Source organism: Anas acuta, chromosome W (genome assembly GCF_963932015.1).
Source record: "Anas acuta chromosome W, bAnaAcu1.1, whole genome shotgun sequence".
Taxonomy (NCBI): Eukaryota; Metazoa; Chordata; class Aves; order Anseriformes; family Anatidae; genus Anas; species Anas acuta.
In genome coordinates this window covers 29,444,301-29,466,159 of record NC_089016.1, presented here as the reverse complement: position 1 = coordinate 29,466,159, position 21,859 = coordinate 29,444,301, and the positions used below count along the sequence as shown (strand labels likewise).

The following is a 21,859-nucleotide window of genomic DNA, read 5'->3' as shown; positions in this document are numbered from 1 at the left end:
GGCTGCCGTGTGAGTGTGCCTAATTACACACAGCACAACGGTAATGAGGGACTTGCTGTGAACATAACTGCCGCGTGACTTCGGTCCCTACTTCCAAACCAAGGCTGTGCTCTAAGCTCATCCAGGGAAACCGGTTCCAAACGTGGGTTTCGCTGGGCAGTATTGACAGAGCGACATTCTGGGGACATGGTTTGCAGCTCTTGATGCGATAGCTCCACTCCTGAACCTGCACAAAATGTTTGCAGGGTGCTAGAGGCATGATCTCAGAACGGGATTCGGAGACCACCTTCGATGAGGATTCGCAGCCTAACGATGAGGAGGTGCCCTACAGCGACGACGACACGGAGGATGAGCTGGACAGCCGGCAGCCTGGGGTCGAGTCAGAACAAGCCCAAACCAACAGAGGCACTGAGGAGAGCCGAGAGACGCTGAGAAAAGGTACTGCTACGTTAGAAACTTGCTTGGGGTAGCAAATGATCCTCAGTACAGATGCTGAGCCGTGTGTGGATCAATACACTTTTTGTGGCTTATCTGTCAGACATGTTTGGAATGGCTTATCCAAGTGTCTGAAGGAGCGATTGGTAGCAATTCATTCTATCAAATACCAGTATGAAAATCAACGTAATTCCAGTCCACAACCAGAGTTGTGTGCCACTGCCTGTTGCATACAACTAATGATCTGCCTGGTGACCTCATGTTAATTAGGGCAGGTGCTAGATGTACGTAACCCGCAGTCTGAGAGCTGCTTGGACAGAACTTCAGTTAACTTGTCTTCCCCATCACCTGGACATTTGAACCAGTATAAGCCATTTTTTTGTGTTTAGTGGGTTGTTTCCATATCTTTCTAAATGATAAGGGGCCTTAATGTGGAGATGCATGGTTTGTTAGGAAATCCTTTGGAAACTTTTTCCCAAGGGGAACTGTATGTCAAGTCAAACTTCAAATGGCAAATGCTGAAGGTGACAGAAGGAGATAAGGTTGGTTGGTTGTTCTGTAAGTGGTTTTGTCACCTTGTGGTCCAAAACTTCCAAAGGCTGCTGCTGACCTCACTTGTTCAGTTTTGTTAAATTTGCTGCATAGTGTAATTCATATTCCCGAGGTCTCAAGCAAGCAAGCAAAATTGATGGTTGAAGAAATAAAATGAGTGCTTCAGGTTTTTGCTTACGATTGCAAAAGCAAGTCATTGCATGATGTGGTGATAGGATTTTGTTTTTTTTCAAAAGATGGGTGAATCTTTCAATTTTAAAAAAGACTGTTTTGGGTGCTGAGTGCTTCACAGGTGTTAGCAAAAGCAACTGGAAGACGGGAAGGGAGGGAATTAAGCCTGACTAAATGTTCCTCTAAGTTTGCAAATTCTCATAAAACTTCCAAATTGCTATTTTGCTTCTTCCTTGCTGAGATTATATTTTAATTGCTAGTAAAGACAGATAAGCTGGACATTTCTTGAAAACCCTTTCTTAGACACTGTAATAAGAAAAGCAGGTACCAGTCTTGTTTCAATTGAAAGTACCTTACAAACATGGCATTTGAAAGAAAGGGAAGGCAGATCGGTTTCCTCGTGTTTACAGCAATCAGATGTTGACCCATTTTCACCTTGTCTCCTCCAGACTGCAGCTGGCAAGTTAAAGCAAATGATCAACACTTCTATGAGCAGCCGCAGTTTAAGAGAACAATACTTCTGTGCTTCAAAAAAAGCAAATATGCGGTAAGTTTTCTTTATCTTAATTATGTGATTATAGTACTTGTCAGGGTGAATGCTTTCTTAATGTCAATAAGATCTTTCCAACCGTTTTTGACTCATCTAAAAACCTCTAATAACACTTCCTTAGGATTTCCAGCAAAGGTAGAGAAATGTAATTGACTTTGGCTTTGTGAATGGAAAAACAAAGTATCAAAAGACTTGCTTAAGATGAGATAGAGAATTAGAAGCCAGGTGTCCTCAGTCCAAATTCTGAGTTTTATCTGCTCAACTACAGCTGTTGCAAACATCCAGAAAGGTGTCATCTTTTGTACAAGAAGTCTTCATGTAGCATTAGGCAATATCCTGATAAAGCTAAACTGAGGCAGTCTTAAAAGTAGACCATTGGGAATGTTCATTTAAACAGTGTCATTCCAAATCCACCTAGTTATGATCAAGGCAACTTTTTTTTAAAAAAATCTCAATTATCAAGACAAAAGGCTCAGTATTTTTTTTCTGATCCTAATTTTTTAACTTTGTGAAGTACATAAGCTTTTGTGCTAGTATGTGGTGCTGGTTGTGAGTGACAGAGGGTTGAACTTTGTGGTTGTGTGTGGACTGCCTGGCTTTATCCGTGATGTGTTGGCCTCTGTGGTTTCCTTGCATCTGCTGTGGTTTCTGCCTGGTGGATGTGAGGCAGTTTGGGTTATTTCATGCATGACTATGAACATTTAATAGTAAAACTTCTACAGTTGGATCCATTATTAAAATGGAAGTCCTTTATGCTTCAACTAGGTAGGGGCTGCCACTTATCAAGTTAACCTCTGCTGGGTCTCACATTGTCCCTCCTGAACAAGTCTGATTAAAAGTTCTTTGTGTCTGGATCCATTGTTTGTGGTTTGACATCTGAGACCAATTGTATCCCTATTAGTGATACTGTGTATGTAGCAAATAAAATTGACATGCACCAGAGAGAACACTGCATAGGACAGGGAGAGCATTGAAGTCCCCCCTGCGCCCCCCCCTTCTCCGTGCCCTTTTGGCAGTGCCATGTGCGCTGTGTCACTCCCCTGGCCAGGCTGTCTCCTTTCCACACGGTGACTCTGTGTTGCCCTGTAGTCCTTGCTGTAGCCAGGGTGGAAGTGTGAGGTGCTTTTTGGGGTGTGTTAATGCCAGTGCAGACCTTTTTGTCTGGTTTCATTAAGACAGTGAGCCATTTGAAACTGTTGGCGATGGGTACAGCTCTAACAAAGTTTATAGGAAAGATTTCCTATAAAAATACTTTCCGCGTGTTGTGAATGACTTTTGGTTTCTTCAACAGGGAAATGCGATTAAGACATACAAGTACAACCCCATCACTTTTTTACCGCTGAATCTGTTTGAGCAGTTTAAAAGAGCAGCCAACTTCTATTTCCTGGTCCTTCTCATTTTGCAGGTAAAATCTCTCCCCCAGAGATTTTTTCATCTTTACAACCTACCTTAAAATTCTCTCTCTGATGTGTCGGTTTTCCTTTTTATGTTTTAACTGCCCCAGTCCTTAATGTTTCTGAATTGAGCTTGATAGCAATCCCATATTGAACTGATACTCTTTGTCTCTGACAGGCGATTCCTCAAATATCTACCCTGTCATGGTACACAACGCTGGTGCCCTTACTCTTGGTCCTGGGAATAACTGCAGTCAAAGACCTCGTGGATGACATAGTAAGCAACGTGTTCTGTTAATAATAAAAGCAAAAGAAAACAGTGTTGTTCTTCAGCTGTGCCATGCAGTGGGGAGTACATTCTCTGCTCCTGGTTTTCAGGCCCGTCACAAGATGGACAACGAGGTTAATAACAGAACATGTGAAGTCATCAGGGATGGAAGGTTTGTACACTTCTTAACTTAGTAAGTAAAGTTTGTTGCTTTTGGTACAAAGCTTCATCACAGATCATAAACTGTAGATGACAGGGAAAGTTCAGCTTTTTGTTCTTTACTGTTCCATACGTCTGTGTGAAAACCTAATTGGAAACAGAAGAGAAATTCCTGAAGGAGTCATTTAAACTTAGTTCTGTGGCAGTAAATCTGTGCTAAGAGCAACTTGCTTGGAGAGTTGGACAGAAATTCATATATGGGTGAACAGGAAAGAGCACAGGTAGGTTGTCTTCTAAGTTTTAGATTCCCAACTAAACTGCAGTTCCCCAAACCAAAAAAAAAAACCCACATCTTACCAAGATGTAATGTCTTCATACTAAGGAAAGTTTAATATTTCAAGATGTATAGATTGTATAATGTTCTAGATTAAATAGTAATAATCATTAAACTATCTTGATATTAGGTTCAAAAACACAAAATGGAAAGATATTAAAGTTGGTGATATCATTCGTCTGAAGAAAAATACTTTCGTTCCTGTAAGTGCTTTAGATATGTTTGTTTTATATTTCTACAGAATTCTGTACAAATCTTGACTTGGATTTATTTGCTGCTTATTTATTTGTTTCACTAGGCTGATATTTTGCTGCTATCCAGCTCAGAACCAAACAGTCTCTGCTATGTAGAGACAGCTGAACTAGATGGGTAAGGTTCTACTTAAGGATTTCTTAGATTTATTTTTGGCTTCCTGGTAAAAGAGCAATAAGTGTTTATTTCAGAAGTAAGCTAATGTAAATTAATACAGTTATTGTCAGGGTAAGGGTGCAATTAGTTGTTTTGTCTTAGTCTTCATGGATAAGGCCAGCCCCTGAGTCCCTATGTCGAGAAGCAATGGTGAACTGAATGGCAAACAACTGGTAGTATGTGATGGTCCAATTAGGGACCATCTGTACAAACTGTCCCCAACAGACTTGAGAAGATACATCTGAACATGATAAGAGCTGGCTGACATCATTCTAAGCCACTGTCAATCATCTTCAAAAGATCACAGAGATCCAGGGAAATCCCAGAGGCTTCGAGCACAGCAAGTATCACACCCTTCTACTAACAAGGGCCAAAATGACATTAAAAAAACTACGGACTAGTCTGCCTCACCTCAGTCCCTGGAAAAACTATGGAGCAGGCCCTCATGGAACCTGTGTCCAGGTACATGAAGAATTTGACTGGGGAAAGCCAACAAGGATTAACATTGTGCTTGACCAACCTGGCTGTTGCTTTGTGTATTGAAATACCTTCCTCATTGGATATGGAGTCCATTCCGTAGCAGAAGATGTCATTTACCTTGATTTTATGAAAATATTTGGTATGGTGTCCCACAAAAAAAGAAAAAAAAAAGGGAGTTCTTGTGGACAGCAAGCAAGGCAGCAGTGCACCCTTGCAGCAGTGGCAAACTGCCCTGGACTTCTTCAGGCCCACTATCAAACCAGCAGATCGAGTTGTTCCATGCTACCTGGCACTTGTTAAGCCACACCTGGAAAGCTGTGTGCAGTTTTTGATCCCCACAATTCAAGGAACATTAAAATCTGGTGAGGATCCACTGGAGTGCCAAGATAGTTGAAGCATTGGAGTACCTGGTAGGCTAAGAAAGGGTGCAGGAGCCGGATTTATTCAGCCTGGAGAAGTGAAGGGTAATTTAATCACAGCCTTGCGATATCTCAGGGTTACAGCAAAGATGCCCTGTACACAAGGGCGCACATTGACAGGACAACAGGACAACAAAAGCAATGGATGCGTTACTTCAGAAGAAATTCTGTTTGGATTTAAGAATGGTTGTTCTCATGGTGAAGAATTTTTACCACTGGAATAAGTTGCCCAGAGAGGTGGGAACACCTCCCTTGCTGGAAACAATGAAGGCTTGGCCTGGTGGAGCCCTGGATAACCTTGTCTAAAGTCCTGCTTCTGACTGGATGTTGGACTGTTGATTGCCAGAGGTCTCTTCCAACTGGGTCTTTTCTATTATTCTAAGCTCTCTAAGTTAGAGTGAGAAAATTAAAAAAAAAATATAAAAAAATCCATGTTTTCTGTGGAAGGTTTTCATAGAAACTGCTTAAGAAGGGTAAATCTCAGTGTCTCTGTCACAATTGCGTTGTAAGTGTTGCTTTAGTTCACATTGTCAGAAGAGGTAGCGCTGACTTTTATTTTACAAAAGGCTGTAGTGATATGAACTGCACCTAAATTAACTGAAATGATAGTTTTTCTGAATAAATAACTACTTACTCACTCAGCTTTTAGTGATCTTAAAAACAATAATTAATCATGCAGAGGAAGGATCTGCTTATATTGCAAATGTTTGTTCTCAGTTGGAATTTTCAACAATGTCAGTTATTAAATCCTGTTTTAAAATAACCATTAGTCAAACTTAAATATTGCTTTAGAAAAACAGTGTTTCTGAGCACCCTCACTTTTCTAAGTACAGGGGTGCTACTGTGTCAGGTTTCATTTGTGAGGAGAAGCAACCGAGCAGTGCAAGAACTAGTCCTGTTGTTCATGAATGTTTCTCATCCATTCAAATGCATAGCTCAGCTCGTTGCTTCCAGGTGGGAGGTTGGTGTCTATGGCGTACTGCTTAATTTTGTTCAAACTTCTTTCCTGTATCAATGTTTTCAATAAAATGACCTTTTTATCCTTTCTTTTTAGGGAGACTAACTTAAAATTCAAAATGGCACTGGAGGTAACAGACAAGTATCTTCAAGAAGAAAGTGCAATGGCGGACTTTAATGGTTTGTACAGTTGCATTTTTATTGTTACAGCTATGCAAACGCTGCTCAAACAGTTTACAGTACAAGTAAATAAAACACGGGTGTGGATTGAGACATTGCTAATGGTTCTGGTGACACTGGAGTTAGTGGCTTCATAGCTTTTGTCACAAGGCAGCATTGGCAAGTTGCACAAGGAAACTGCTGCTGAGCAAAATACAGCCTGTCTGAGGATAAGACCTTTGCCATGAATGAGATATGACGCACTGAGTGGGTAGGACAGGACCCTTTATTAGCATTTGCATGCCTGTTTTCTTTGGAAAATATGTTTGCTGTTGGGGTTTTGGGGTGCCTGTTCCTGTGCTTCTCTTCCCTGACTACAGACGGTGCAGGATTGGAGACACCGCTGTTTGGGCCTCAGAGTGTCGTTCTGTGTTCCTCTGTAGCGATCAGCATTTATGTTGCCATTTACACCTATATATTTGTTTACTTATGTCTGACGCAGAGTTTAGATGATTCTAAGTGCAGCATGAACCAGAATTTTAGAATGAGCTCAGTTTGGGATTGGAAACAAAAAATGACCAATCATAAAGTACACAGTGAGAATAGGGCAAGTTCTAAGAGTCAAAGAGGTCTCTTTTTTAGCTGAAATATTCACAGATATCTGAACAAGTAGCAGCTTATTTCATGAGATTTGTCTCACTGTGTTCATCCTAGAGACATCCAGCGAGAGGCTCTCTCTTGTAGGCAGGCTGTTGTTAAAACTTGAGAAATATTAAAAGAAACTTGGACAAGAAAAGCATCCAATTTGCCAGTAAATGCTGTGTGTAATGATCATGGTGCAGAATGAATTATTTCTTCTATTTCAGTCTGGAAAGTGAAAGTCCACCCAAGAAGCCATTTTTAAAAAGCCACCAACACAGCACTGACTGTACACCCAAAATCTCACATACATGGTTTGTTTAGAACAATCGTACAAAACAACAACAACAAATTTCCACAAAGTAAAATAACTTGTATGGTGGGTACAAATTGATCCGTTTTTGTTTAACTATTGTTTATTAAACATACTCTCCTGAAAATTTAGGTCTGATTGAATGTGAAGAACCTAATAACAGACTGGATAAGTTCACAGGAACATTATTCTGGAGAAACACAAGTTATGCGTTAGATGCTGATAAGATCTTACTACGTGGATGTAAAATTAGGAATACAGACTTCTGCCATGGAGTTGTCATATTTGCAGGTATTTATGAAATGAACAAATGAACATGTGACATTTACTCACTAGAAGTGTGCCTTTAGAAGGGAAAATGTGTCTTTCTCCTATGAAATTTGACTATATTTTGTGTCCCAGGTTTGTAAAATACTAATATTAATACTTGTTAATGTATTACATTTTTATTTTTTTTCTTTATTTTTAGGCGCTGATACAAAAATAATGAAAAATAGTGGAAAGACAAAATTTAAAAGGACAAAAATTGACTCCCTTATGAATTACATGGTTTATACTGTAAGACGTTTTCTATAAAATTCAGATGTTTGAGTTCACTTTTAAGTGAATAGAGTGAATGCAAATTTAGAAGAGTGTTTGTTTGTTTGTTTGTTTTGCTATAGGAAGTATGTTTCTACTTTGTTTTGGGTTGGAATGCAGTAGGGGGAGGAATCTAAAAAGTTGCCTTGCTGTTGGTGGAATCTGTGATCCTTAACTTCAGATGTTGGGCAGCCAACGCAAGGCAGGAGTGTGCTCCAAAAGCAGTGTTGTAGGTGCTTCTGGTCTGCTCGGAGCTGCTGGAGAGAGCCTGGAGGACCTGGGTCCTGGTCCTGAGCTCTGTTCAGCACCTGGAGAAGTGCTGAAAGAGGAAACAAAGAGCTGGACTGCAGGCAGGCAGAGGCATCTGTGGCAGCATGACTGTGGTTCTGCCCTTGCTCCAAGCACATTCATGTGCCCTACTCGCTGCCTGCTTAAGCACATGTAAAAACAAAAAACTGTGCTTGGGACATAAACTAAAATTAGAACCCTTATTATTTGATGAGACTATTTTGTGGGAAAGATTTGCTCCCCTTCTTTTTACTTAAAAATACATGTAATATGCTTTTTTGTACATGGAGATTTCAGAGTTACGCCTAGCAAACATTCCTGAAGTGTCTGACAGGCCTCTCTGTGTACGCTGCAGATTTTTCTGGTCCTCATCCTGCTGTCAGCTGGCCTTGCCATCGGGCACACTTACTGGGAGCAGCAGATCGGCAACTCCTCCTGGTACCTCTACGACGCTGAAGACTACAGTCCTCCGTATCGCGGCTTCCTCAACTTCTGGGGATATATCATTGTTCTGAACACCATGGTTCCCATTTCCCTCTATGTGAGGTAAGTAAATACCTCACATGAAATGGAGATAGGATTGAATTACTAAACTTTGGAATTAATGGTGAGCTAACTTAATTTTCCATTGGTGGTAACAGATGCAGCTTCCCAGCGGATGGGAAAGCACGCTGATTTGTCTTACTGAACAGATGTTGGATATACTCACCCTCTTCACTGGGATTTTAGAAGAGAGTGATCTGTTATGTATCATTTTCATATAAAATCATCACCCAAAGATTTTTTACTCAGAATTCAAAGATATCAAGCTTTCCTTACAGTATTAAGCATATATACTTTAAAAATCCGAAAAAAATCCTAGACACAAATGCTGTTCCCAAGTGGGATTCCGATTTGTTATGGGAGCATCATCATCAATACTTTTGGCTTGATCAGGCTGGAGAGACTCTTCCCAGCTGTTGAAGCTGAGCTGTGTGGTCTGATGTTAGTTTGAGAGGCCTGTGTAGGGGCGATGGTGCTCTGTAATACGCTGATAAAATGTCATTGCTTTGACATACAGCTGGGAGTAAGAACTTTTGTTTTATTTCATTTAGTGTTGAAGTGATTCGTTTGGGCCAAAGCTATTTTATAAACTGGGACCTGCAAATGTATTACTCTGAGAAGGACACGGCTGCGAAGGCCAGAACCACCACGCTGAACGAGCAGCTGGGGCAGATCCACTACATCTTCTCTGATAAGACAGGAACGCTCACACAGAACATCATGACATTTAAAAAATGTTGCATAAACGGCCAAAGATATGGTAAGTCTGTGCCATGCTGCACCCCACGGCGTCAACCAGCTTTGATTTCCATAGCAAATGCCAAAGCATTCCAGTACCAGGGGTCCTTTTTGTGGATGGCAGTGATGCTGGGTGCTCCACGCATGGATGCAGAGCCGGGGGATGGCCCCCACCCAGCTGGCCCCAGGTGCAATGCTGGTCCCTGGGGGCACGGCACAGCCCTGGTCCAGCCCCCCCTGCCCTGCAGCGTGTTTGTGTGCCGTGATCTCTGTCTGCCAGGAGAAACTTGCAGAAGTGTTTGCAGAGATCTGCAGGGAAACAGGAGTGCTTGCAGGTTGCACCCTCCCGCCGAAGGGGAGGAACATTAATGCTGGTTTGAAATCAGGTGCATGAGTCTTCTTACTTTCAACTGAGCTTCCACAATATTGCCCTGGCATTGAGCAAAGCTCCAGTAAAACTGAATTGTTGGAGTTTTCCCATTGTTTTCAGCTTTAAAAAGGGGAAATGGGTGGAGTTGAGTGGAAACTTCACAGTATAAAAGTCAGAAATGAGTGATTTACAGAATACTTTGCTTTTCGTAGAAATGCTCTGGGAACATTTCTGGAAATTAACCTAAAATGAATAAGAAAGTGCAATAAGAGCAGCAGCTTTTCCGTTTAACGTTAGTTACTTCCATTTCCAAACTTGTCTAGACGTCAGTGTTTGGAATACACAGTGATGTGCTCCAAACCGAGCTATCATTTAGTCAGTTCAAACAACAAAGAGCGGTGTGCTAATACTGTATGCTTTTTAAACGTCATACCTCTGAAGAGGAACTTCTGACAGTAAAAGCTCTGTTAAAACAAGATGGATGTTTTATGACAATTCCACCACATTTTCCTTTTCTTATTTTTGCTTTGGTATCACTGGCATAGACAGTTACACCTGACAAGACACAAAGGTACTGCTGCTATGAATGAATTTGCCTTTTTTTTTTTTTTTTTAAATCAAAGACATTCTAGTGTGATAGATGTAAATATTCTATATACTGTTGACTCTGTGAATGAGTTGTAAAAACCTTTGGTTTTCTGCCCCGTGCCTTCCAACTGATGGTGCTTGCATTGCAGGAGACTGCCGCGATGGAGCAGGGCAGCTTCCGAGCCACCCAGAGGTAGGTTGGGCTGACCTGGCAGAGAAGTCCTTGCAGTTTGTAGGGGACGTTGCCTTGCCAAGGTACGAAGGGATGCAGGTAGGCTTGAAGAATTGCCCATGAGATAACCCAAACTCTCTCTTCTGTTTTCTAAGCAGCAAGTGGATTTCAGCTGGAACATGTACGCAGATGGAAAGTTCTTGTTCTATGATCACTACCTGATAGAGCAAATAAAGTCCAGGAAGGACCCAGAAATCCAAAAGTTCTTTCTTCTGCTTGCTATTTGTCACACAGTCATGGTCGATGTTTCTGATGGTGAGTATCATTTTTTTCTCTTGTGTAAGGGGAAACACCGATTAAAGTCCAGTTACACAAGAGAGGTCCAGCACTATCCAGCACTGATCCCATAAATAAGGAGGAGTGTTAGGTTGTTCTTTTAAGTTAAACAAAAGCAAGTTCCTGTGCTATTTCCTGTACTCAATTTACCTGTTTACATAAGGAGGGTTGTCTTTATGATGGTTCCAGTTTTGACTAACGTGCATCTTGAGTAACAACAGATTTAGGAAGGTAGTGGAACAGCTTATACAGAGGGCTTGTGTTTCCTGTTACTGATCTATCTACTCAAATATGTCTTTAAAATCTCCAAAGCATAAACCTCAAATAAAATGAAAATGATACTAGCAAAGTCTCTGGTTCCATACACAAATGTGGAAATGGAAACACTTTTAGAAACTTGTTTTCAGTGTGGAAAAACAAGCATTTTCAGCATGAAGATCTCATTCACGAAGCACAGCCCATAGCTGTACACAAACTGTGTATGTCTGTCCTAAGAATATCAGCAGCAGGTAACCAAAGTGAATAACAGAAGTGTGACAGGAACTGAATTTGAAGGTGGATGGATATTGAAGAATTCATGTAGAAAGTAAGCTCGACACAAGAGAAGAGTAACACTGCTTTACTCGCATCTTTGTGAAACCAGCAGTTTCCTGTCCCTTCGTGCTCTTCCTGCCGATGTTTTTGGGGTTATTTCCACTATGTTGGTGTTTTTGGCCAAGGATTTTTGATTTTTTGCTGTTGTTGTTGTTTTTTTAAAACTTCCTTTGGAAATGCTTAAATAAAAATACTAAGGAATTAAGATATTTAAGTGACATTTGTCTTGAGACAGAGTAGTAAGCCTTTATACATGGAAGGAAGAGGTTCAGTGTCTTAGTCCATTTGGAAAGTACACCTGATGGGAAGGGGGAGTCCCTGGTCCTTCTCCTCTGATGGCACTGCTGTTGGGTGCTGCAGCAGTGTGTTGGACCCCACTTCAGAAAGGGAGAGGACGTGGCATTGTGTGTCCCCCTGTCAACTGCAAAGAATGGGTGTGAAGTTTTGAGCTGTGGGGTCTGAGTGCCCCTGTAATGCTCAGGTGTACCCTGGCTTTCTTTCCTTTTCACTGTGTCAACAATGCAGGGCAGATCAATTACCAGGCAGCCTCCCCGGACGAAGGGGCCTTGGTTACGGCAGCCAGAAACTTTGGCTACGTTTTTCTCTCACGGACACAAAATACCATCACGATAAGTGAAATGGGGATTGAAAAAACCTACGATGTCCTTGCTATCTTGGATTTCAACAGCGATAGAAAACGAATGTCTGTCATTGGTAAGTTGACTACAAACAACCTCTAATTTATAAGACCTTTTATAGGATAGGTTGCTTGCATTTCCTAGGTGGAATGGCTGTGTGGCACACACTGCTATGATAGATTTTACTCCACATAGATCTGGATAGCAAAATAGAGGCTTTGTAATGAGGTGCAAATGTGTTTTCTTAGCAGTCCTGGTGCTCAGATGTGGCCTCTGCTGAAGATGATCTGTGGTTCCTTTAGTAGAAGCTTGAAGAAATTTTACAAAGATAATTCATTCCCCTTATTCCCCAAAATAAATTAGTTGTATGATTTTTGTAAGAACTAGGAATGCAGGATGTGCTATAAATACCTTTCTCATTTTGATTTTAATAACCTTTAAAAAAAGTCAATCTTGAATCAGTTACAGATCTGCTGTTTTTAAGGCTGTAGTTACAGCACATCATACCTCTACTCTGTCTCTACTCAACTCCTGTGTGCAAATGAGATGAAACATTACCAAAACCATAATTTGTGGGAATTTAAATATCCTGTCCTGTCAAGAAATAGAAAAGGAAATGCACTTGTCATCCGAGATACTTAGCTGACTAAATAATTTCAGGGATGAGGGACTACAAAGAATGTGGTCATGTAGCTTTGGCAGCAAACAGCGGTACACTGAAGAATCTAATCTGAAACTATTCCTTTGTTTAAATGTACTCTAACTTTTTGTCCTACCTCTCATATTACACTCTACAGTACGAGACTCCAATGGGAATATAAGGCTGTATTGTAAAGGAGCTGATACAGTAATTTATGAACGATTGCACCCAAGGAATGTAAAGAGAGAAGCTACAGAAGAAGCACTAGATGTATGTTTGCATTTTATGTTCTGTTCTTACAATCACATATTAAATTTATTTCTGACCATAATCTAATATAATTAATGTCCTTTTGGTAAGCTATTAAACAAATGCGGCCCTATAATTGGCTTTACACATTATCCCAAACCTGAGAAATGATAAGAGCAACGTTAGGTTATTATGCACATTTTAAAAATGCATTATCTTTGCAGGAGAAGTGAACTTACATTTTGTCTATTGCTTTTTTGTTTGTTTTTTTTTATGAGTATTCCAGGTCACTAAAATCTGTTCTATTTGTCACCTCCTCAGACTGCCTTTCAATTTAGACTGCCTTGCAAGTTATAATTTATTTTTTGTTATTTCTGAAATGCTCAATATTTATTGTGCAGTCACTTGTTTTATCAGACCTGCATAATGCTTATGATTGTAACTTTGATGTTTGGTTTCAAAACAAAGAGTTTTTTGTGCATATGTTTTTTTTTTTTTTTTCTTCATTTTTCAGGTGTTTGCAAATGAAACTCTTCGAACACTCTGCCTCTGCTACAAAGACATTAGTGATGATGAATTTGAAGCATGGAATAAAAAGTTCATGGAGGCCAGTGTAGCTACAACTAATCGTGATGAAGCTCTGGACAAAGTATATGAGGAAATAGAAAAAAACTTGATTGTAAGTAAGCTTTAAATTTTTAGTGTACTTTTATTCTTATGTAAGAAGAAACAGATCTTTCTGAAAATAAATTATCCTTGTCTATAGACTTTTTGCTTTAGATCTTTTCAGTATTTTATTGGCTTTAAGACCAAGACGAATTCTAGAGACAGTTGAAAAGAATGAAAGGAAATGTATTATTCTCCAATAATATATTTTTTGCTTTCCCCCAGCCCAATCGTCCTGTTCTTCCCTGTTATTCTTTAATTTACAGGTTCATTTCAGGATGTCAGTAGTTGTACATGTATTACAAGTACATTGTTAACAAACAAACAAACAAAAAAGCCTCCGAAGCTGCTACTACGCCTTTCAAGCCCAGAGTAGTTCTAGCATCCACACCATGATGCAGCTTTTCTATGTCAGAGGGTTCGTTATCCTTTGAAGAAAATTTTGATCATTAATAACATGCAGAAGCTATAGAAAACTTGAGTTGTCTGATTTCTAACAATTTATCTTCTGATATTTTAGTAAATGTATTTCAGTGCAGTGACTTTTATATATGAGGCATTATCTTTACTGAATTCTTATCCTGAGCTGTACCTTGGCTTGAAGACATAGCCAAAATAGCATCGTTCTCTACTGTAAATGAATCAGTTTTCTATAGATATTTATCCTACTGAATACCTGTGTTTGAAATATCTCCCAGCTCCTCGGTGCAACAGCTATCGAAGACAAACTACAGGATGGAGTTCCAGAAACTATTTCCAAACTTTCAAAAGCAGATATTAAAATCTGGGTGCTTACTGGTGACAAAAAAGGTAAGCTTGTTTACAGCCAAAGAGCTAGCAAAAACACTGTAACAGCTAGAAGATAAACTGGGACAGATGCAGACTTGTAGTGAAACACGTTTTCTAGAAAAGCACAGTATGAAAGTGCATCTAAATCAAAACTGGAAGACTTTCTACAACGTGCAGAAGTTCATGCCAGCTGTTCCCAATCCAGAATTACTGGGTGGGCTTCTGGGTAACTTCTGTTCCTCCAATAGATTAATTTAGCTGACTGATTTAGTGGCTGTCTTCTATAGGGAAATACCCAGCTCCTGTTTTTCCCAGTGCAAAGCAAATGAAGAACAATTTGCTTTAAAACAACAACAACAACAACAAAAAACACAACAAAACTTTAATGCCACCATGCTTGCTTGGCTCTTAGGGCAGAACACTTACATGCCAAACTGGTCTTTTTACAATGAAATCCAGGTCCTACAACATGGATGGAGGTGCAGCCAGATCAGCGTTGCATATAGGACGCTGTTATTCTATGGGAAATAATAAAGAAGCATTCCCCCCAGCCTCTGTGTACTAAGATTTATTTGTCCCGTTCCTCCATGCTAAGTGGTGGTAAAAGGGCACATGCCATGCTGAAATGTAACTTCAAAAATTACTTAAGAGGACTTCCTGCACTTCTGGCTGCCCCCAGTAGTTACTCGGGACTGAACTTTAAGTAGATACTTTCCTCTGTATTTTTTTTTCTTTTTTTAATTTTAGAAACTGCTGAAAATATTGGATTTTCTTGCGACCTCTTAACAGATGAGACAACAATCTGCTATGGAGAAGATATCAGGCAAGTGAAAAGCACAAAGAATTTCTGTGTAGGAGTTAAAAATGTTCAATTTTTAAAATTATCCCAGCAGTAACATTGGTTTATCCCACAATGGTTCTTCTGTGCCTGAAGAGCATTTGCTGGCTGTTGTTTGGCTGTACGCTGTCTGTTTCTTGGCTTTTCCTGGAATTGTAATTTTACAAAGCAACATCTTCACTGTGGGTAAAGGTGGTGATACCCTATTTGGAGAAGGTTTTAAGTTCTAGGTCAACAACTGTTGACATTAAATTTGTAGTTCAAAAAATGGAATTAAGTTCTGTGTGCTTTGGAGTGCAACTGATTAAAAACTGGCAACCTTTATGGGGAAAACATTGATATTGAGGAGGTGCATTTTCTTTATGATTCTGAAGAAATGACTTTTAAAATTAAAGTTTTCTAAGTTTCTTGGAAAAATAAGTGTTGCTAGTTGATCAAAAATATTTTTAGTGCAGTCTGGGACTGATACATAGAATCGTTGAATCATACAGGTTGGAAAAGACCCCTAAGATCATCAAGTCCAATCATCAACCTGACATTACTGAGTCCACCAATAAATTATGTCTTTAAGCACCACATACACAAACTTTGTCTGAGTTTAAAGTTTATCCTTGATTTTTCTGTAATGAAAAATTTCTTTCCAGTGCTCTTCTTCAAACGAGGTTGGAAAACCAGAGGAACAGAGCTGGATCGAGTACACATTCCTCTCTAAGAATGAATGAGCCCTTCTTTCAGGGTAGTAGAGATCGTGCTTTAATAATCACTGGCTCCTGGTTGGTATGTAGAAAGGAGGGTCTCCTGTGCTCCTGTGTATTTGAGATTTGGGGGGTACTACCATGTCACAGTGTCCTTCACTCCATTCATTTGTCTGCTTTGCTAAACCAGTCAACGAAGATTCTTTGGCCCTTGTGCCACCACTTGACCATCTCTGTTTGATATTTATGTTCAAAAATATTTTTAGTTTTGAAGGCTGAAAATAGGCCTCGGTAAAGAAAGTAATGTCTTCGGCTTTTCAAATCACCGTGGCAGCTGCCGTCAAAGTAAAACCAAACCTCTGCAAAAGCACAGCCTGATTTTCAGAGTGTTTATTTTTCATGAGGATGCCAGTCTAATGGAAAAAAAAAAACGAGAAAGGGAAGGAGATGACTGCCAGCTGCAGACGATGCATGGCTTCTGTGTAGGCACAGAAATCATGCTTGAAATGAAAGATGGAAGTGAAAGTGTAGAAACAAAAGACAAGTTTTCTGCTCCGTCCTGCAGTATAGTGCTCTTATAGGAGCTTAGAAAGCAGAAAAGAGCTTTTGGCAGAAGTGGCTAGCAGTAATTCAGTGACTATTACCCACCCTGTTGGCAGGCTGCTTTTACAGACAGCTGACAAGGAGAAAGTCCAGTGAAGAGCTCCACACCGTCTGCCGCATTCAGCATTCCAGCTCTAAGCCTTTATTCTGTATAAGGAAACGCTTTTGTGTGTCAGGCATAGGAAGCAGGCTGGAAAGCTCTCGAAGTAATCTAGCAGGAGCATCTGGTAAAATGGCAGGTCTGCTACTGCTACCCGCTGTTCCAGAGGTACTGCCCCAGAGTTCGCTTGGGTATTTATAGAAAACTTCCACCTTTGCTGAGCGTGGTCATGCTTCCTATAGAAAGAGGCAAGTTTCAATATCAGAATGTTTTTCAGAAGTGAATTAGCTGCCACCACCAGAAGAAATATTCCTTTGTACTCTGCAAGGAGTGCTGTGACACTGAATACAAGCATTTTGGTTTTGTTAATCCCACCAGATATGTTCCTTTCATTGTTTCCATGGCTGTTTGTTCACTCCTCTGCACGAGCGTTTCGTTAAAATGCTATAAATGGGATATAATGAAGTTAAGTGTGTAGTGTGTATAGGCAGCCCTTGGAGTGCTATTTTAAATGGTGTAGAAGGGAACATAACGTTTTTGTTACACAGAATGAAATCCTGCTGGAGAAGAAAAAGAAGAAAAAGAAACTTAAACTGAAATTCCCCAGAACAGCAGAAGAGAAACAAAAGCAAATTGAGAAGAGAAGAAAGGCTGAAGCTTACAAAGAGCAGCAGCAGAAGAACTTTGTTGATTTGGCATGCGAATGCAAGGCTGTGATCTGCTGCCGAGTGACTCCGAAACAAAAAGCCATGGTGGTTGAGCTTGTGAAGAAATACAAGAAAGCTATTACTCTGGCTATTGGGGACGGTGCCAATGATGTGAACATGATTAAAAGTAAGGCAGCTGTAAGACTTCTCTCGGTAGGAAACATCTCTTCTGGGAGTTCTTCCACAATCTCCTCGCTATTTCTGTTAAGAAGACTGTACCGTCTGTTTCATTACCTACATTAACATTTCTTGCGTCCTTGTTACCTTCTATGCCTGCGCTGTCCCTTTTTGAGGAAGCCCTTTATGAAATGGTTAGTGGGTTTTGGTGATTTTAGCTTTTTATGTAGACATTCCCTGAGAGGGACCTTGGTTTATGTCTGTTACCATGTTGGGGGTTACAAATGTAATATAAAGACAAAACAAGAGCTTAGGTGTCCCTTGCTTGGAGGCATTGCCTGCTGTATTGCAACTGGTATTCTTTGAAACGCTTGCTGAGGAAACCCATTGAAAAACAAACTTCTGGGACATTGTTTATGCTAGGCAGTCTGTATCTGTAAACTGCCTGACCAGCTTGTTCAGGGGTTTGCTTGCTCTGTCTCATCACTTAACTTCTCACCTCAGTCAAATTTCCCAGTAGCCATTCAGATGGAACAAGCACGGAGAGAGAACCCAAATAACAGTGAAAACGTGAGCAGTAAATAACAGGGCAAGGAAGGGAGTGTGCACTGTTGTGTTAATCTTTAATGAAGCTTTTGTGCTGTACACAGAAATAAAATGGGGCAGGAAAGCGAGAAGCAGAGAAAAGGAACTGGTGAAAGATTTGCCCTCGGTCATGTTGTTGCTCTCCCTTTGTCTAATACAGTGTGTGTGGTCTTTGTTTGTTACCTTAGCTGCCCACATTGGAGTTGGAATCAGCGGCCAAGAAGGGATGCAAGCTGTCATGTCAAGCGACTACTCTTTTGGGCAATTCCGCTACCTCCAAAGACTGCTGCTGGTCCACGGACGGTGGTCGTACATTAGGATGTGCAAGTTCCTAAGATATTTTTTCTACAAAAACTTTGCTTTTACACTAGTCCATATCTGGTATTCCTTCTTTAATGGCTTTTCTGCCCAGGTAAGAAGGCATGCTCTTGTCTACTATTTATTAACGGGCAGGTCTTCCTTTTCATCAGCGCAGAATAGCAAAAGCTTAACCTGGGAAGTGATGGGAACCCAAACTTAACATCAGTAATTTCTGCAGGAGAATTGATTATAACTACTAAGCTAGTTACTGATAAGCAAAGCACTTGGTTATGATTTCAGAGCAGTTACAGTCAATATCATGATTGTAGAGGGAGGGATGGAGGAAGGGATTGTTAAATAGTGGTTTGGGAAACCTTTCTTAACTACGCTGTTTAAATATTCATAGGTGAAGCGAGATGGTGCATTTATCTATCAATAAGAAACCAAAACAGTTTTATTTATTTTTTTATCTTGAACTGCTGGCTCGAAATGTGCTTGTTGTAAATGGCAGTGCTTGAAGTTCACATAGTGTTGAAAGGTTGTGCTTATCTGTGTGCCAGAAAGACTTTAAGGGGTGAGATGCATCTCCATGGGCAGAAGCAAAACACAGGAAGATGTAATTGCATGGTCCAGCGCGGAGCATCAGGGCCATAGTCACAGACAAGCATCCCTGCCTGAGGTTAATAGCATTTTCTGGGTGGAAATTATGGGTGCTCAGGACAAAACAAAAGAGAAGAAACCAGGGTTCCCCAACTTGTGTGTGAGTGCTCATCACAGTCACAAATGCAGCTATAAACCAGGCTGACACTCCGTGTGGTGTTCAGTTTCAGTTGTGTTTCAGGTCAGGTGGTGGTGATGGTTTGTAAGGAGTGGGAAGCTTAATACATGCTAGAAATGGTTTTAACAGCTTTTTGACCTAGGGTGTTTCTTGCCTTTTGGGTAAACAGAGACAGGTAATTTAATGCTATAACAGAGCACACAAATTTTCTTAGGAATTAGGAGGAAAAGGTGAAATCAAAAGGTAATCATTATCGACTTAAATTCTTCTGTTTCAGACAGCATATGAAGACTGGTTCATCACCCTGTACAATGTCTTGTACTCCAGTCTGCCGGTTCTGCTGGTTGGCTTGTTTGACCAGGTACTCTCCACGTTGTTGACAACAGATGAATTCAGAGGCAGTTAGAATCAAGTCTTAAATTACACAGAAACTGGTTGCTTTGTTTTATGTACAAGGCATCCTTTTTGAATGTAGTCCTATGCAGGATGTGAGGTAACAAAAGACAATAAGCAGAGGCTTACTGAAATACCCAAAGTGAATCAATTCAGAGGTCTTCAGTGCGAGTGTTGTTTGCTAGAAAATAGTTCTCAGTACCTGCTGTTCTATGCCATCACACACACAGCACAGAAACGGGCAGCTTTATTAATGGAAAAGATAATCCTTGTGTACCCTTCTGACCTGAAGATGCAGGAAATGAACAGTTTTGAATGACTGTACTTGACGGGAAGTCTTGGTGTGCAGCATTTGTTTTAATTCAACAGAACAAGTCCTTTTGGCCTTCTTTGCTTGTTTTTCCGTACAAGCTGATCAGGCAAATCAATGCCTCTGTTTACTTTTGTAGTAAAACTTAAGAAATAAATTCAGTACCAAATTAAGCTCTCACTTGAGTATACGTTAGAGACTAAAAGTCAGGATGTGTGATGATAGCCCGAGTCTGCTAATTCACAGCACAGGGAAAGCCTCCAAAACAATACGTAGCTGTAAAGAGTGACACAACTGCAGATGGTCTTGTCTGTGCAAATAAGGGGCTAAGAACCTAGAAGCATAGAATCATTTAGGCTGGAGAAGACCATTAAGTCCTGAAAATGGGGTATGTGACAGCTTTGTAAGAGATGTCCTCTAGTCTTGGTTCGTCCCAGTTGTATGCATTACTCTGGAAAGTTGGCTGCCCATGCTGCTGATTGAAAAGAAAAAGGAATCTGCCATTCCCTTTGGTGCATTATAGAGTTGAATTTCTTACTATTCCAAGGTTCACACTGAGAACAAGAAATTGCAGCAATTTTTTTTTTTTTTCCTCTATTAAGGACGTGAGCGACAAATTGAGTCTTCGGTTCCCTAGACTGTATGTTTTGGGACAGAAAGATTTACTTTTTAACTACAAGAAATTCTTTTTAAGTTTGCTTCATGGAGCTATAACATCACTGATAATCTTCTTCATACCATACGGAGCTTACCTTCAAACTATGGGACAAGACGGAGAAGCACCTTCAGATTATCAGTCATTTGCCATCACAGCAGCATCTTCTCTTGTATTTGTTGTCAACCTTCAGGCAAGTAGGCTTAGCTTCCTGATGTCTCTTGCTCTGAAAACAACTTCTGGCCATGTTTATAAATATGTCTAGTAAAAACATAACAATTTGCAAAATTTTCTACTTTATTTCCACCTCTCTTCTCTGTTGACACTCTTTCAGAATGAAATGTAACTGGGTAAGAGATTACCTGACCACAATGTTTGTCCTGATAGTGATCTGGTTTTGAATTAATGAACTCATTTGGAGTTTTTGTTTCCTTTCAGATTGGTTTGGATACATCTTACTGGACTTTTGTTAATGCCTTCTCAGTGTTTGGGAGTATTGCAATTTACTTCGGTATCACATTTGACTTACACAGTGCTGGGATCCATGTTCTCTTTCCTTCTGCTTTCCAGTTCACAGGTCAGTCCTTGTGTTTTGTGTGTCTTGTTTCTGTCTCCCAAGAACATTACAAAGCAATGTAACTTGAGCAGAACCACTGCCAAAATGCCGTGGCATGAACTAATGCCTGTGTAAGGAAATGATGCTAAATACAAATATATTTCCAAGGAAGGGTTTTGTTATGTTTGAGGCCAGCTTAACTAGAATATTTCATTTCTTTCAATGAAAACAAGCAGGAACTTGATGCTGCCCAGCAGGAAGTGTTTGCAAATGAAAACTAAGGTAAAATTGGTGGGGCAGCTTTGAAGTAAAGAGAATGTGATGACCTTGCAGGGTGTTTGTTTGCAAAGTTGCTCTGATCAGTGGAAGGTAAAAGCCCGAAGCAAGATAGAGCCAAATGCTGCTATCAGCTCCTTGGGATTTTGTTGGAAGTCCAGGGAGGTGCGAGGAGCAGCCATTTGGAAACCATTTATTTTTAGGAATAGCGAGCTTCCTAATTTTCCTAGAGATAGACCTTTCATATGTTGCCTTACATCTAAATACCCTCTTGATGTCCCTAGGAACTGCTCCAAACGCTCTGAGACAGCCGTACCTCTGGCTGACCATGGCTTTAACGATCGCTGTCTGCTTACTTCCCGTGGTGGCACAGCGTTTCTTATCAATGACAATTTGGCCTTCGGAAAGTGACCGAGTGAGTAAAGGTTTATGTTATTTTCGGCACATGTTTACCTACAGGCACCGGTATTGGTACTGATACTGGAAACAAATAAGGTCCCAGGCCAGGGAGCGTGGCA

The 21,859-nt window shown here is 40.4% G+C and overlaps 1 protein-coding gene across 2 annotated transcripts in view; it reads left to right on the top strand.

The window, feature by feature from the left end:
• The window catches only part of ATP8B1 (ATPase phospholipid transporting 8B1), a 32,334-nt gene that overhangs the window by 8,778 nt on the left and 1,697 nt on the right, over window positions 1–21,859 (top strand). For both annotated transcript variants that reach the window (XM_068665174.1, XM_068665175.1), the window contains exons 2-27: window positions 246–438; window positions 1,608–1,705; window positions 3,000–3,113; window positions 3,281–3,379; window positions 3,481–3,542; window positions 3,994–4,066; window positions 4,162–4,232; window positions 6,225–6,307; window positions 7,371–7,529; window positions 7,708–7,796; window positions 8,461–8,651; window positions 9,200–9,408; window positions 10,494–10,537; window positions 10,675–10,831; window positions 11,972–12,160; window positions 12,882–12,994; window positions 13,488–13,652; window positions 14,338–14,449; window positions 15,176–15,251; window positions 15,911–16,043; window positions 17,213–17,498; window positions 18,262–18,485; window positions 19,429–19,512; window positions 20,457–20,702; window positions 20,948–21,086; window positions 21,626–21,756. In XM_068665174.1, coding sequence (XP_068521275.1) covers window positions 258–438; window positions 1,608–1,705; window positions 3,000–3,113; window positions 3,281–3,379; window positions 3,481–3,542; window positions 3,994–4,066; window positions 4,162–4,232; window positions 6,225–6,307; window positions 7,371–7,529; window positions 7,708–7,796; window positions 8,461–8,651; window positions 9,200–9,408; window positions 10,494–10,537; window positions 10,675–10,831; window positions 11,972–12,160; window positions 12,882–12,994; window positions 13,488–13,652; window positions 14,338–14,449; window positions 15,176–15,251; window positions 15,911–16,043; window positions 17,213–17,498; window positions 18,262–18,485; window positions 19,429–19,512; window positions 20,457–20,702; window positions 20,948–21,086; window positions 21,626–21,756 — 3,528 coding nt within the window. In that variant the 5' untranslated portion in view covers window positions 246–257. The remainder of the gene's footprint in view (window positions 1–245; window positions 439–1,607; window positions 1,706–2,999; window positions 3,114–3,280; window positions 3,380–3,480; window positions 3,543–3,993; window positions 4,067–4,161; window positions 4,233–6,224; window positions 6,308–7,370; window positions 7,530–7,707; window positions 7,797–8,460; window positions 8,652–9,199; window positions 9,409–10,493; window positions 10,538–10,674; window positions 10,832–11,971; window positions 12,161–12,881; window positions 12,995–13,487; window positions 13,653–14,337; window positions 14,450–15,175; window positions 15,252–15,910; window positions 16,044–17,212; window positions 17,499–18,261; window positions 18,486–19,428; window positions 19,513–20,456; window positions 20,703–20,947; window positions 21,087–21,625; window positions 21,757–21,859) is intronic.